General features: G+C 44.3%; 1 protein-coding gene and 1 long non-coding RNA gene across 2 annotated transcripts in view; both read right to left on the bottom strand.

The window, feature by feature from the left end:
- Positions 1-15,505, bottom strand: part of LOC308579117 — a 522,075-nt gene that overhangs the window by 362,012 nt on the left and 144,558 nt on the right. The window lies entirely within an intron of this gene.
- Positions 1-15,505, bottom strand: part of TTLL11 (tubulin tyrosine ligase like 11) — a 72,814-nt gene that overhangs the window by 24,457 nt on the left and 32,852 nt on the right. The window contains exons 4-6 of the mRNA XM_081179735.1: positions 12,753-13,328; positions 7,615-7,710; positions 3,161-3,279 (exon numbers count right to left, since the gene is read on the bottom strand). Coding sequence (XP_081035861.1) covers positions 3,161-3,279; positions 7,615-7,710; positions 12,753-13,328 — 791 coding nt within the window. The remainder of the gene's footprint in view (positions 1-3,160; positions 3,280-7,614; positions 7,711-12,752; positions 13,329-15,505) is intronic.

Here is a 15,505-nt window from a genome sequence, read left to right as displayed (position 1 = left end):
TGTGTTTGATACTGGGGGGCAAGCTGCAAGCTGGGGTGGGCTTTGCTGCACCAGCATGAAATACACACAGTAATTGGCCTGCAACCAATTTGTCTTAGCAGGGCACCCAGAAAGAGAGATGCTTCTCTTGGCAGCTATTTCTGGAAGGATGACATTTCACTTTGTATGGTCTGTTGAGTTCTACCCAAGACTGTTTTGTGCCTGCTTGCCTCTGAATTGCGGAGGATTTCACAAGGACTGCCTGAGTTCATTCCCCACCCCCCTGCCCCAAGCAAGAGAGTAATGTCTACATGCAATTTTCACACATTTTAGCCAGGATGAGAGGAGCAATTCCTCACCAGCCTGCCGTCAGGCCTTCAATCTGAATGGGTATGCAAATCTGTTGCTGCGGGATTTCAAGAATCAAAAATATGTAGAACAGAAAGTGCAAATTACTAAAGACTCTCGGTTCTAATATTAGCTGGAGTGAGTATAATGAAAACGTATCATGGGTGGAAGGAGCGGCAAGGAAGGAGGGGAGCAGGACCGCAAAACAATCTCTACAGCAAAACTGATGCTTTTAAAAAAATCATCTAAAGAGCTGGCCATTTGCAGCCCTTTAATGTAAGTTTTGTTTTCAGTTTTCAATAATTTACAGATACACATCTTACCATCTCGTATTTCCATTACAAATACATATCAGATTTCCCTCCCCCACTTTTATGGTTTCTTCTCTTATTTAAATTTTTAACCATGCATTTTCCACTTTAATCCATTTCTGAATTATTCCACAATTAATCCTGAGAATATTTTTAACTGCTTGATTTAAGTTGACCCTGCCAGTGCACTTAGTTGCATTACCATGATTTTTCACATATTCCACAAATATTCTCCACTCCTTAATATTTTCTCTCCTCTTGGTTTCTTTGCACTCGTTAATTTTGCCATTTCAGTATAATCCATCAATTTAATCAGGCACTCTTCCTCGGCTGGAGTAGCTTCCTCTTTCCATCTCTGGACAAATACCATTTGGGCTACGGTTGTGGCATTCGTAAACAAATTTCTAAGCTTCTTCAGAATTTAAAATGTGGGGTTTGGGGGGGGAATTATTGGGTTGTTGTTTTTATTTTGAATATATATTTTGTGGTTTTATGTTTTGATTTTGTTCCGTGAACCTCCCTGAGACCTCTGGGTATAGGGCAGTATAAAAATTCAACTTTTGTTGTTGTTGTTGTTTCTTTACTCACTATCCTTAAAAGAAATGTTTCTAGTTTTTTTACTAAAAGTTATTTTAAACACTTTCTTCCATTCATTATAAACAATTTCTCAGAAAGCTTTTGTTCTCTTACAGGACCACCACATATGGTAGAAATTGCCTTCCTTTTCTTTACATTTCCAGCACAAATTTCATTTTGATTTATAAATCTTTGCATGTCTGCTAGGAGATAAATACCACCTGTACATCCTTTTCAAATAATTTTCTTTTGGTGTATAACATGCTGTGAATTTCAAACCAACATTCCCTACCTTCTCCCATGCAGCCATTTCAATATTGCGACCAAAGCAAGACTGCTGCTGTGGCAGATAAGAGTTCATTCCGCCAAACATTTCAGTGGAGGGCTACAGAAGGAACCATCTCCTTTGCCTATCCCTTTTCACCCAAGCAACAGCATAACGGTACATTCTGAAATGCAGGTGCTGCTATTCTTCTTCTTCTTCTTCTTCTTCTTCTTATTATTATTATTATTATTATTCATTGTTAGTCGCTGTATCTTCCCCAAAGCAACCCAAAGCAACTTGCAAAAACAACTCCACATAGATATATTAAGACCAAGGCAGGCAGAGAGAGAGAGAGAGAGAGAAATGCATTTAAAAGATTCCACCCACTTCTAAAAGCCAGAGATAGTTAACGGCCAAAGGCCTGGTTATAGAGCTGTTTTTGCCTGGCACCTCAAGGTATGTAGTGAAGGCTCCAGGCAAGACTCGCTGGGGCGAGCAATTCCACAAACATGGAGCCACCCCAGAAAAGGCGCCTTCTCATTCTGCCACCCTCTGGACCTCTCACGGAAGATGCACACAAAAGTAGTCCTTGAGGTACTGCAGTCCTGAGCTGTTTAAGGTTTTATAGGTCAAAACCAGCACTTTGAATTGGGCCCAAAAACTGTCAGCCAGTGCAGCTGGGGCAGGATTGGTGTAATATGCTCAAACCACCTTGCCCCAGTGAGCAACCTGCGTTTAAGACCAATTGAAGCCCCACGTAAAGCTCACGGCAATAATACGTATAGTAGCTTTGTATGTATCACAGCTGTCAACTTACAGATTTGAAAATAAGGGACCAGCAGCCTCGAAAATAAGGGATCAGCAGCCAAAATAAGGGATTTTCAGAGCACAGGTATGTTCAACTTCTGAGCCCCTCCAAGCCAAAGGCAGAAAGCCCAGCCAGAAGCCAAACGAAGCCTCAAGCGGTGGTTCCCACAGCGCAGCAACCCAGCAAAGGGGATGCAGCAAGGAAAACCACCATCACCTCTCTGCTGGGAAGCGCTGAGCAAAGGCGACTCCCCAGGCAACGCGGCCGATTTGATCGGCACAAGGCATGCAAGCTCCACCCCCCAGTCGTTCTTAGACTCCTTATTGGGTGAGCAATGCAACCAAGCAACAGAGTTGGACCCTCCCTCCTCCCTGGCTGGCAGGGAGGGAGGGAGAGGAGCTGCTTCCTTTGAAACCCGGGAAATTTAAGGGACATCATCAATAAGGGACAGCAGCGGGACACAGCGCTGGGATAAGGGACTTTCCCGCCAAATAAGGGACGGTTGACAGCTATGGTATGTATGTCACACCTTAGGGGACACTAGCATGGAGGAAGGGGGCAACAGAATTGGAGGTGTCTGCAGACTCCCAATGAATCTCATGTTTCCATTAAAAATAAAGTTACTAGCCATTATGATTGCAGAGATATGCTTGAAAGTCAGTTTGCAAGGCCTGCTAAAATCGGAACTGGGATGTATTATGCAAAGAAGCAAGGGTTACAGAGAAGGTCACTTGTGCAGGTTGCAGAATCCGGCTGCTCCTGATGCAGAATTTTGACTGCCTGGTCACTGAACTCTAATATGAGAAAGCAACTCCCTTCCGCAAAGAACAGACATACAATCTGATAATGGACATGAAATCAATACACACTTACAATGTATTTTCCTTCCTTTTCTTGCGTGGGTCCACTAACCGAAGGGTGTCCCGGATGACAGAGACTTTGACTGCTTCATCAACAGGGCTTCGGATGTACTCAAAGACTCCCGGAGAAACCTTGGATTCAAATAGCGTACACTGATGAATGACAAAATTCTCCCTATATTGGGTATGGGGAACCTGTGAATTCCCAGATGCTCATGGACTACAACTTCCTTCATCCGTGACCATGCAACTGGCTGAGGCTGATGGGAACTGGAGTCCAATAGCTTCTGGTGGGTCAGAGTTTCCCCAGCCACAGTCTACTGTGTTGCATTGCTCCAAGCCTACAAAAACACACACAGAACAGAGGTGCACTCACTGCTCTGTATTAGACATCCTTAGGCTACTTCCGTGCTGGGAACAGGCATGCTTTGCTCATACACTTTTATGGAGCTTCTGCACAACTGTGAGCAAAAGCTGCTTGTCTCTTATTTCTCCTGTTCAACTTGCTCTGTGTGTGTGTGTGTGTGTGTGTGTGTGTGTGGTGTTTTGCAGAACCCAGAAAAATCCAACCTTTTATGGCAGACTTCCGGGTTGGCGCCATCGCCGAATGGCGGACTCCCTCCGAGCTCCGGAGGGAGTCTGCTCGGCAGGGGCTGGGTCCTACCGCGCCGGCGACGCGGGGACCCTTAAAAACCACAGGCACGGAGCCCGTGGACATGGGGACTCAGCTGGCACCGCTAGCGCCCTCCCGACTCGTGAAGGAGCCTTTTTAAAGGCTTCGGATCGGGTGCCGGGGAGTGGCGTGGTGCTTTGAGTCTACTGCTTCCCCTGCCGAGCGCAGCCGCATGCCATTCGACGGAGAGCGCTGGCTTCTTCCATTGGAAATTCGGACTATCAACAACAACCCGTGAGTAATTGGGAAACCGGGTACAAAAGGAGAAAAAAAGGAATTTTTTTCGGATTCGGCACGAGCGGGGGTGATCTAAAAAGGAAGTCAGTCCCCCCCTGATTGTAAACATTCTAAAACAAGGACTGGGTAACCAAGATCGAAAGAGAAGTTTATTGCTGATAAAAATCATTAATTCCACGATGGGAAATTACAAGAATTGTGCTGGAGGAGAAGAGTGGAGGGTGAGAGGGAAAATGCAACCCCCCCTGGGAACCGGGGCGATTCGTAGAGCCTGGTGAAGAGAGACGGAGACTTTGACAGCTGTCAAAGTAGCTGTCAAAGCTGGAGAATATAAAGAGGACTTTGTTACAAGGATTTTGCTGGCTAATTCTGTTACAATTTGACATAATATGGATATAAACTGTCGGAAAATAAGGAACAACAATTTGACTTTTGGATTAGAGGATACAAAGTTACTACAATCCCCCTAGAGGGGTTTCGGGACATTACAAGTGGTCGTACGTGGAAAATTACTCTGGGATTCGCACAGGACTTATCTTCTGGGAAAGCTGCAAAACTGAAATACTATTTTGTCTACAGAGGTGTTTACATTAAAAGGAGACAATAGAATTTTCTATTGAAGAAAGGAAGGGACTGGACGTAAGTTTTTGTTCCTGAACAACAAACCTCTGTAGAGATACCAGATCTCGAAATAAGAACGTTTTAGCAGCTGAACAAGACAAGAAACCTGAGAAAGTAAGGAATAAAAAGAACAAAGGACTAACTACGACACGGAAAGAACAATGGGAGGAGCAACAAAGACCAAGGAAATTAAAGGCCTCTATTAGACTGGATTTTTGAAGTTAAACATCATTAAAATAAACAAATTAAAAGAAAACCGGCAAGGTGGAATGGGAAAAAATCTGGCCATGGACTTGAGTCCTCCAGGCTGACAACATATAGACTGATGGACATGGGGAATTCAAACCGGGGAAGGGAGGGGGGAGTTTTGGAATCCAAAGGCTATGTAACCAACTTTTTGAATCCTCTTATATTTTTTATCTTCTATTTCTTTATATAACTTTTGTATATCATGGTATTTTGATTTGACATGTTTAAAAAAAAGGGAATTCGTGGAAGGAAATTGGGGCAGATCTTGGGGAAAAATCTTTTTTCTTTTTCTGTTAAAGATGAGGGGCGATGGTAAGATTGTATAATTTAAATTGGTTAATGGGTCAAACATATTAAGTTTTAAACTGGGAATGAGAGCTTGTGGAACCAAATTAATGAAAGGGGAATATAGTCGGGAGGGGGAGGAGGGAGTCCTAGAAAGAAGGTAACGAAAGTAAGGTTTTAAATATATTTCTATCTTTTCTATCTTTTCTTTTCTGTTATATTTCTATATTATTGGAAACTCTAATAAATATGATTATTATTTTTTTTAAAAAAAGAAAAATCCAACCTTTTATGGAATAGGTGAATAATTTCCCTGGGTGTAGCTGATCCATTGTACTAGATCTATTCAACCACTTTCCTGGCTGGTTACAGCCTGTATAGATTGCACTCTGGCCATTTTCTTCCTTACCAGGAGCGCAGTGGGAGGGCTGGAGCAGGCAGTACAATATGATTGCATTTAACTTGTGTGAATTCAACCATATGCAGTTGAAGTCAGGCTGGCCGGCTGGCTGAAATTCTGCAAGCAAAGCAGTGAGCTTCAAAGTTATTTTCACGCTCGTGGGTTTCCCTGGCACCAAAAGAGATTTCAAGCTCTCTGCCTTGCTGGGGAGACAAGGCCCAGTTCTGGGATACTCTTGCAAGATCTCGCAGAGCCACCCGAGATCTCGCGCAAGCATCGCTAGCTTTCCAGAGCCAGCACACGGAGCTGTTTGCATTTAACATGTGGGATTTCATTCAGCAGACCTTGAACCACTTCAAAATGATACAAAGTTAGCAGGAATCACAACATTAACAGTAGTAAATCCCCAAATGTTCTATATTCTGATCAATATAGCTGCACACCACTGTCCCCATGAGGTTAAAATTTATTTATTTATTAAAAAAAAAGAATGATGGGGAAGGAAGACAGAAGCAAAAGCCATAGAGGATTGATATTTATTGTTTGAGGAATTTATATCCTCCGGGCTTTTAAAAGTTTTAAAAAGCTGCTGCCTCCAATCTGCTCTTGCCTCTCTTCCTGCAAATGGTTTTGAAATTTTATTTTATGGCATGGTTTTACGGTGAATGGCTCCATTGGTTGTATGGTAGCGCAGGAATATTTAAAATCAACAAAGTGCTGCACTGTGCAAAATATGAGCAAGCCAGGGCTGAACTGATATTACCCTTGCTGGTACCTTTCCTGGGAAAATCAGAGGCTCACCACGTCAGGTTCCTATTGGAAGACCGGACAAACGCTAGAACATTAGCAGTGGCAAAGTTGTTATCGGTGATTGCAAGAACCAATGATCCCTATCTTTTGAACAAAATGCTTGTTTAACCTGGAGGTAGGCTGTATGAATTGTGCATTGCTTTGTAACGATTTGTGGGTCTCTGGACCGTAATAAAGATTGATTGATTGATTTGGTATATAAATTTTCCCTTGGCTTTTTTGCTGGCCCATGTAGGACCAGCATGGATAGCTGGCTTGGGTGAATATCTGATGTTTCTTCCCTTTATGGTCTTGATTTATGGGCTGCTACTAAAAAGAGGCTATATTTTTAGCCATATTTTAAGCTGTATTTTAATTGTCCCCCCCCCTTCTATTACATTTTGTTGTAATTTATATTCAGTATTAGCCGCCTTGAGCCCAGCCCTGGCTGGGGAGGGCGGGGTATAAATAAAATTTATTATTATTATTATTATTATTATTGTTGTTATCATACTTACAGGACCGCCTCTCCCGGTATGCCCCATGGAGGACCTTAAGGTCCATAAATAGCAACACCCTAGTGGTCCCGGGCCCTAAGGAAGTCAGATTAGCCTCAACCAGAGCCAGGGCCTTTTCAGTACTGGCCCCAACCTGGTGGGACGCTCTGTCTCATGAGACCAGGGCCCTGCAGGATCTGATTTCTTTCCGCAGGGTCTGTGAGACAGAGTTGTTCTGCCTGGCCTTTGGCTTGGAATCAACTTGATCCCTCCCCCTCTTTCCTTTTTCCTTTCTGACTTCCCTGGCTTTTTTTCTGGCCCACGTAGGACCAGTCTGGATAGTTGGCCTTGGTGAAGATTTGATGTTTTCATCCCCAAAAAGTTGTTGATTTGAGTTTCTACTGAAAGGAGTACTTAATTAATGTTGTACTTAATCTTGTTTTTAAGTTTTATTTTAATCAATTGTTTTTACCTGGTGTTAGCCGCCCTGAGCCGGTCTTGGCTGGGGAGGACGGGGTATAAATAAATAAATTAATTAATAATAATAATAATAATAATAATAATTATTATTATTATTATTATTATTATTATTTTGAGGAAGGAAGAGTGGTGGCACCCTGAGGGGAGGCAAGAGCTGTTGAAGTCCACAGCCAGCTTATGCCTTTCAGAAAAAAGTCTCTAAAGTAGCCTGGCTGAGGCTGAAGAAAAGGACTCACCTCTTTCTCATGTTCAGTTCTCATGCTGGGATTAGCATTGACTTCCATCAATATCGGCTTCAGGTTTTTCATCAGAAGAATGTCAAACCCTAAAATCTTTAGACAAGAGACAACAGCTTTTTTTAAAAAAAAGACATTTCCAAACTCCCCTATGCTGGACATTAAGCATTTTCAGAATCAGCCCTACAGTTAATCTCTAAACGGAATCATTGCCTCTGCTGGATAAAATGGCTGCATTCACACATCACACGTATGGTAATTAATAATGGTTTACCCTGAATGGGCAGGTGGTTCCTGCCTCAATCTTCTCTTAGCATGAGCAACAAACCATGATGGTTTGTGGCTTAGTATTAAGCCCAAAGTGGAAAGTGTCGGGAGCCTAAAAACACCAGGACGGCACCAGCTGAGGAAGTTCTGGCATAATGTGAAGAAATACTCTAATATGGTTAATTATTTATTTAATTTGTACACTGCCCGTCATATGATGATCTCCGGCAGTTCACAGCATAAAATTACAAGATAAAACATAAAATACATAACAAAAAGAACAAATAACACAATATAGGATGTCAATCAGCCCAAGGCATGGTTGAAAGGGAACGTTTTCACCTGGCATCTAAAGGCGTATAATGAAGCCGCCAGGCGAGCCTTACTGGGTAGAGCATTCCACAAACAGAGAATGGTACATGTTTTTGGAATATTTATGGAGATGTCTATGATTCTATTATTCTATGTCATTATATATTGTAACTACAGTCACACCTCAGGTTGAATGCGCTTCGGGTTGAGCGCATTCGAGTTGCGCTCCACTGCAACCCGGAAGTAACAGAGCGCGTTACTTCCGGGTTTTGCCGCTTGCGCATTCGCTCAAAATGACATCACGTGCATGTGCAGAAGCGGCGGAAGGTGGTGCGTGCGTGCGCAGACGTGCCGTCGCTAGTTATGTTTGCTTCTAGATGAGAACGGGGCTCCGGAACAGATCCCGTTCGTATCCAGAGGTACCACTGTATAGCTCATCTTGATGTACATATTCTTGATGTACATATATCTTGATGATATATTCTTATCTCTTGCATATGATTTGTTTCTGTAGTTCTTAGTTTTGCTTAATATTCATGGTTTAGAGATTTATTTAATTACGTCACAAAGTGGAATTATTCCTATGGTTAGCATTGCTTGATTTGAATGCGGGTGGTATTATATGACTTGTATTGACTCCTTTGTAAAGGGATTTTTAGACCACTTAAGTTTTCTGCTGAAATGTGAAGTGGCATACGAATTTAAATGAATGAAATGAAACTTGGCTTGGCCATTGATTCAGCCTTTTTGATACACTCGCTGATTAAACTGCTCATTTACACTACCTTGGTTTGTTTCTTCATTTTCAAACTTGACAAGATACAAAGCTAACACAGAGACAAGATGTGAGTGCACAGTCGATTGCCCTGATTCAAATCAATCCACCCTATCCAGAATCTACCCAGGGCACGCTTTTAATAAAATAAGAACAAGAGAAGAATTTGCTGGATCAGGCCAAACGAGGACCATCGAGTCCAGCATCCTGTTCTCACAGTGGCCAGGAAGATGCCTGTGGGAAACCCACAAGCAGAATTTGAGCATGAGAAGCACTCTCCCCTCCTGTGGTTTCCAGGAACTGGCATTCAGAAGCACCTGCTGCCTCCGACTGTGGTGGCAACGCACAGCTGTAATGGCTAAGAGCAACCAACAGGCCTCTCCTAAGAGCACAAGCAGGCTTTTCTGCTACAGTGGTGCCTCGCAAGACGAAAAGAATCCGTTCCGCGAGTCTCTTCGTATTGCAGTTTTTTCATCTTGCGAAGCAAGCCCATTAGCGGCTTAGCGCTATTAGCGGCTTAGTGGATCAGCTGATAAGTGGTTTAGCAGCTTAGCGGATCAGCTGATAAGCGGCTTAGCGGATCAGCTGTTAAGCGGCTTAGCGGCTTAGGATCAGCTGATAAGCGGCTTAGCGGCTTGGTAAAAGGGGGGGGGAGGAAAAAACCCCACAGGAACTCGCAAGACATTTTCGTCTTGCGAAGCAAGCCCATAGGAAATTCGTTTTGCGAAGCACCTCCAAAACGGAAAACCCTTTCGTCTAGCGGGTTTTCCGTCTTGCGAGGCATTCGTCTTGCGGGGCACCACTGTACTATACAAATGGCGGCCATTTTGCACAGGGTTTCCATTCCTGCCCCCCCCCCCCCACATACAGGTGAAACTCAAAAAATTAGAATATCATGAAAAAGTTCCTTGATTTCACTAATTCAACTTCAAAGGTGAAACTAATATATGAGATAGACTCGTGACATGCAAAGCGAGATAGGTCAAGCCTTTCTTTGTTATCATTGCAATGATCACGGGCCTTTCTTTGTTATCATTGCGATGATCACGGCGTACAGCTGATGAAAACCTCAAATTAACAATCTCAGAAAATGAGAATATTCAAGGAAATCAACAAAACAAGGATTGCAAATCGAGCAAGTTTGGACCTCTGAGAAGTGGAAGCACATCTCGCTTTGCATGTCATGAGTCGATCTCATATATTAGTTTCACCTTTTAAGTTGAATTACTGAAATAAAGGAACTTTTCTACGATATTCTAATTTTTAGAGTTTCACCTGTATCTGCAGAGCTCATATAAGAGCACCGCACCCATTCAGCCCTCTTCGTGACGTGTTAAGCGACAAATTTGTGTCACTTCTGGGTTTGGCACTGCGTGTGGTCGCACATCTTTCGGACGCACGTTAATCGGTCGTTGCCTGTAGTGTCCCACCAAAGATTGCTACCATAGATTGCTAAAAGCAAGGTTTGCTATGGTTACAACAAGGTGGTTTCCTGGTGGAAGGAGAAGCTAAGGAGCAGGGGGGGAGAGAGAGAGAGAGATTGCTCAGAGATGGGTTCCACAGTACAGTATTTTGACTGCAGACTTTGAGACACTAATTGGCAAATGGTTACTGTGGCAGTTCCTCTTGGCTTTAATGACACAGCCTGCTCAGATAATCACAGCTGTCTTCTGGTCAGGATGGCATGAACTGCAATTTTGCAAAGGTCAGGAGGAGATACTGAGATTTCAGCTCATCCTGACCCTCACTGGCAAAAACAAGAAGAAGAGAAAATGAATATATTTTCTGATTTAAGCAAGCCGGGCGAGGGAGGGAGTCAGAAGACTACAGCCTTGTGTCTGGAGGAAGAGTCTCTTGATGACCTTGGCGTGGATTTCCACAATTTGGAAACAAGGAACCCAGTCCAAGTCTCCTGGTGGCCTTTACCCACTGCTGTTCCCTTGTGTCTGTGAACTGGAGAAGTACCAGGCTGAGTTCAAAGTATTAGTGCTGACATATAACTCCCTATACAGCTCAGGGCCAGATTACTTGCCTTATCCATTATACACCCAAGAGATCATTGCAGCCTGCAGTAAAGTCTCTCCTGCAAGTTCCAAAGATCTCAGGAACTCTCCCTGCAATAACTTGGAGCAGCACTTTTTAGTGGGGCTGCCCCTGTCCTGTGGAATGGTGAGTTCCTGTCGAGATATTATTATTTCATTCATTCATTCATTTAGTCACTTTCATCTTGCCCAAGGCAACCCAAAACAACTTACAACCAAACATACAACAGACAAGCGCTATCTGAACCTTCTTAAAAGCAGCGGAGGACACTTATGTTCCAACAGGCTGTACCAGCTGGGTAAATGGTTCTTTACCATGGATGTCCACCGGTTGGGGTTTCAAATGTATTTCTTGTTCTTTTAACTCTTTTTAATGATCTTATATGCGGATCACCTTGAGAAGCAGCTTTAAAAGCGATTAATAAATCGAACTGCAATATTAACAGTAAAAACAGGGTGGTTAAAAAGCGTGTGGGATGGAGTCCCAACTCTGAATCTTGTCTCAAGCCACCAGGAGAGGGGGGGGGCTGCAGCTCAGAAGTGGTGGACATATACAAGACCTTCCCCAATAACTTTTCCTGGCCCTAGTTGTTCTCGATTCTCCAATGGGAATCTGGGCAACTGTGGTGGGGGATGCAGCTGCCAGCAAGGTCTGTTTGATCCTGTTGTCACCACCAAATGTTTCATGCTACAACCAGCCCTCGTGCATCTGTGCATCTGGAGGGCACCATGCTCAGGGAGGCTGGTCTGAACCATTTGGATCACAGGTAGGCAACCTGTGGTTCAGAGGCAACACACACGGTCCAGTCCCATCAGAGTCTCATCCTCTTATTTCTCCTGGTATTTTGAAGTGTGAAAACCAACTGGCCACCTTCTGCCTGCACTCTAGCCCAATGGTTGCCATCAATTTGATTTGAATTAATTTTATAATGAAATGATTTTAGAATGTTGTATTATTTTATTGTTGTTAGCCGCCCTGAGCCTGGCTTCGGCTGGGGAAGGTGGGATATAAATAAAAAATTATTATTATTATTATTTATTATGTTTGTGCATGCATGCACAAGAGAGATGGATTCTGGACTAGATGCCAAACGCCGCAACCCCACACCCCGCGGCCTGATATGGCAGGCTCATCTTAGGTTTTCATTTCATTAAACATGTGCCCTGGGTAGATTCTGGACAGGGTGTATTGATTTGAATCACGGCAATTGATTATGCTCTTATATCTTGTCTGCATGAAAATAACAAGCCTCTATAAAAATAACAAGCCTGAAAACGAACGAACAAACCAAGGCAGTATCTGTTGACGAGGGATACGTCAGCAAGAACTTCTGTTGCCTTGGAACATTTGGGACAGATAAAAGAAAACGCACGTTACAGAATTAAACTGTGGAACTCACTTCCACAGGAGGCAGTGATGGCCACCACCTTGGCTGGCTTTAAAAGAAGATCGGACAAATTCATGGAGGAGGCAAGCCCATCAATGTCCACTAGCCATGATGGTTGTGTTCTGCCTCCACGGTTGGAGGCAGCAATGATCTGCACGCCAGTTGCTGGAAACCACTGGAAGGGAGAGGGCTCGAATTCTACCTGCAGCTTTCTCAATTGAGGCTTATGGCTGGCCACCAAGAGAACAGGATGCTACACTAGGCGGGGGACCCTTGGGCCTGTCCAGCAGGTCATTTCTTATGTTCTTACACACCCTCAAATGCCCTCTAGTCTAAGTCTAAGTCTTGGCTCACCTGGAAGCAAGAAGGCCCTGGTTTTCCGGCAGGAATATCGGACTGGTAGTAAACTTTCAAGTTAGGGACCATGGCAATAACAGTCTTGATGACCAGGGAAATGATTTCATCCGTGAGCTCCTCGACGTTGACTCCGTTGGAGGACAACCTGTTCAGGATGCTGGAAAACGTCTGTTTGCTGCCTGTGTTGGCGCTGTCTGAGTGGACAAAGTTCCCGCTGTGGACGTTGAGGGAGTAGTTGGTCAGATGCATAAAGACCTGGTGAAGGTTCTTGTGGGTCGGCTCCTGGTAGGGCTCCGTGCAGAACCGGCAGAGCCCGTTTTTGGCAATGTAGATCTCCAGCGGGTCCAGAGACTTCAGCAGGACGTAAAGGCGGATGTCAAACTTCAGATTGTCAATGAGAAAGGGCTTGGACATGTACTCCTGGACCACCGCAGGTCGCAAAGGGGTGCTCCCCGTCACCTGGATGTCGCTGGGCTCTTTAATGAGGTAGATTCCGTCCCCCTGGCAACCACCGTCAGGTTTCACAATGAATATGGGCTTCCACCTGGGGTTGGCTTCTTTCATCATCTGGACCTGAAAGGAAGCAAGAAGGCAAAAGAACGTCTGTTACATTTTGCCTATCCCTTCTTTGTCCTAGGTAAAGTTAAAGGACCCCTGACCAGTAGGTCCAGTTGTGGCCAACTCTGGGGTTGCAGCGCTCATCTCGCTTTATTGGCTGAGGGAGCCGGCGTACAGCTTCCGGATCATGTGGCCAGCATGACTAAGCCGCTTCTGGCGAACCAGAGCAGCGCACGGAAACACCGTTTACCTTCCCGCCGGAGCAGTACTTGCACTATGGCATGCTTTCGAACTGCTATGTTGGCAGGAGCAAGGACCAAGCAACGGGAGCTCACCCTGTCGTGGGGATTCAAACCGCTGACCTTCTGATCGGCAAGTCCTAGGCTCTGTGGTTTAACCCACAGCGCCACCCACATCTTTGTCCTAGATTGGCATAAATTATTTCATTCATTCATTCATTCATTCATTCAATGCATACGTACATACATACCCTGCCTTTCTCCATGGCAAGGATTCAAGGCAGCTTACAGATAAAAGTAAGAACAGCTCAAAACTTGGGGGTGGAGAATTTACCTACCCTTTCTCCCTGACTAAGTACACAACTTACTCGGGTCTGACCTTCCAGGGGTGTACCATATTGGCCCAAACCATAAGCTGCACTCGAATATAAGCTGCTCCCTTAAAATTGGAGGGGGGTGATTCTGAAAGGCACCCAGCAAGGAACACACACACACACACAAGGCTTGCCCCGCAAGGGTTGGGGGGCCAAATGAAAAGGGGGTCAGCAAGCACCCGTCCCAAACAAGCACACTCTCACTACCGAAGCGCATGTGGTCGTCCACTGCCAAATACAGTAATCGGATGCTGCCCAGCTGTAAAGGAACCACCTCACAGCTGACCAGAGGTTGCAGCACATAGGAGAAAGCTTGCGTGGGCAGCAGCTGCTGATCAGCTTGGGGGAACGCTGCCTCACAGCTGATAGGCTTCTGCGGCATGCCCAGACCCCACGTGGTCCCGAGATGCCGCAGACCAGTTGGATGGCTCCCTGCAACAGTGCGCCACCTCACAGCTGACCAAAAAGCCAATTTTTGTAAGGGAATGAATATAAGCTGCACTTTAACTTTTCATGGTCGGAATTTGGGGGGGGGGGGGAGTGCGGCTTATATTCGGGCCAATACAGTAGATTTTGCAGAAGCCAAAATCATGTATATTCAAAACACATAGGGCTCAGTGGTGGAAGGGCTTGCCAAAGTCTTTTTTCCTGGATTCCCTGATCCCTTTTCTTTTTTTGTTTGAAATTTTTATTTATGATTTTCAGGTTTATAAAGGTAAAGGGACCCCTGACCATTACGTCCAGCCGTCAGTGCTCATCTCGCTTTATTGGCCGAGGGAGCTGGCGTACAGCTTCCGGGTCATGTGGCCAGCAGGACTAAGCCGCTTCTGGCAAACCAGAGCAGCACACGGAAACGCCGTTTACCTTCCCACCGGAGCTGTACCTATTTATCTACTTGCACTTTGACGTGCTTTCAAACTACTAGGTCGGCAGGAGCAGGGACCGAACAACGGGGATTCGAACCGCCAACCTTCTAGGCTCCGTGGTTTAACCCACAGCGCCACCCGCATACATTCTTTCAGGTTTATACATTTCACTAATTTCACAATCATTTTAACATTTCAAAACTTGACTTCTTTCCCCCTCTTTCTGCAGTTCCTCAAATTTATTTTTAGTATCTTCTGCTTATCAAAATTAACTTAATTAGTTCATTTATTCATCTACTTTAAATATATACTCTTATGAAACTGCAGGTTATTACAATAATCCTGCCAACGTTCTTATTTGCTTACAGTTTATTTGTAAATATTCAATAAACCATTTCTCTTCTTTTATATATAAAAAAGTTTGTTATCTTGATTTCTTATTTTTCTGGTTTCGCCATTTCTGCATATTCCATGTTTTTATAGCCATTCTTCTTTTGCTGGGACTTTTGCTTCTTTAAATTTTGGGGTGCGTAGCATTCTTGCCGCTATAGTAGCATACATGAATAAGTTTCTATAGTAAGGTTACTAGGTGTCCCCGTTTCCTGGGGACAGTCCCCAGATTTACAAATCAGTCCCCTGGCAAAATCCATCTATTTAGTAGGAAGTTGAAAAGTGTAGCCGGATTCATTGAAAAAAATCTGGAAACCTTATTC

Source organism: Podarcis bocagei (assembly GCF_964188305.1).
Source record: "Podarcis bocagei genome assembly, chromosome: Z".
NCBI lineage: Eukaryota > Metazoa > Chordata > Lepidosauria > Squamata > Lacertidae > Podarcis > Podarcis bocagei.
The sequence above is the reverse complement of the archived record's forward strand: the minus strand, read 5'-3'. Positions and strand labels throughout refer to the sequence as shown.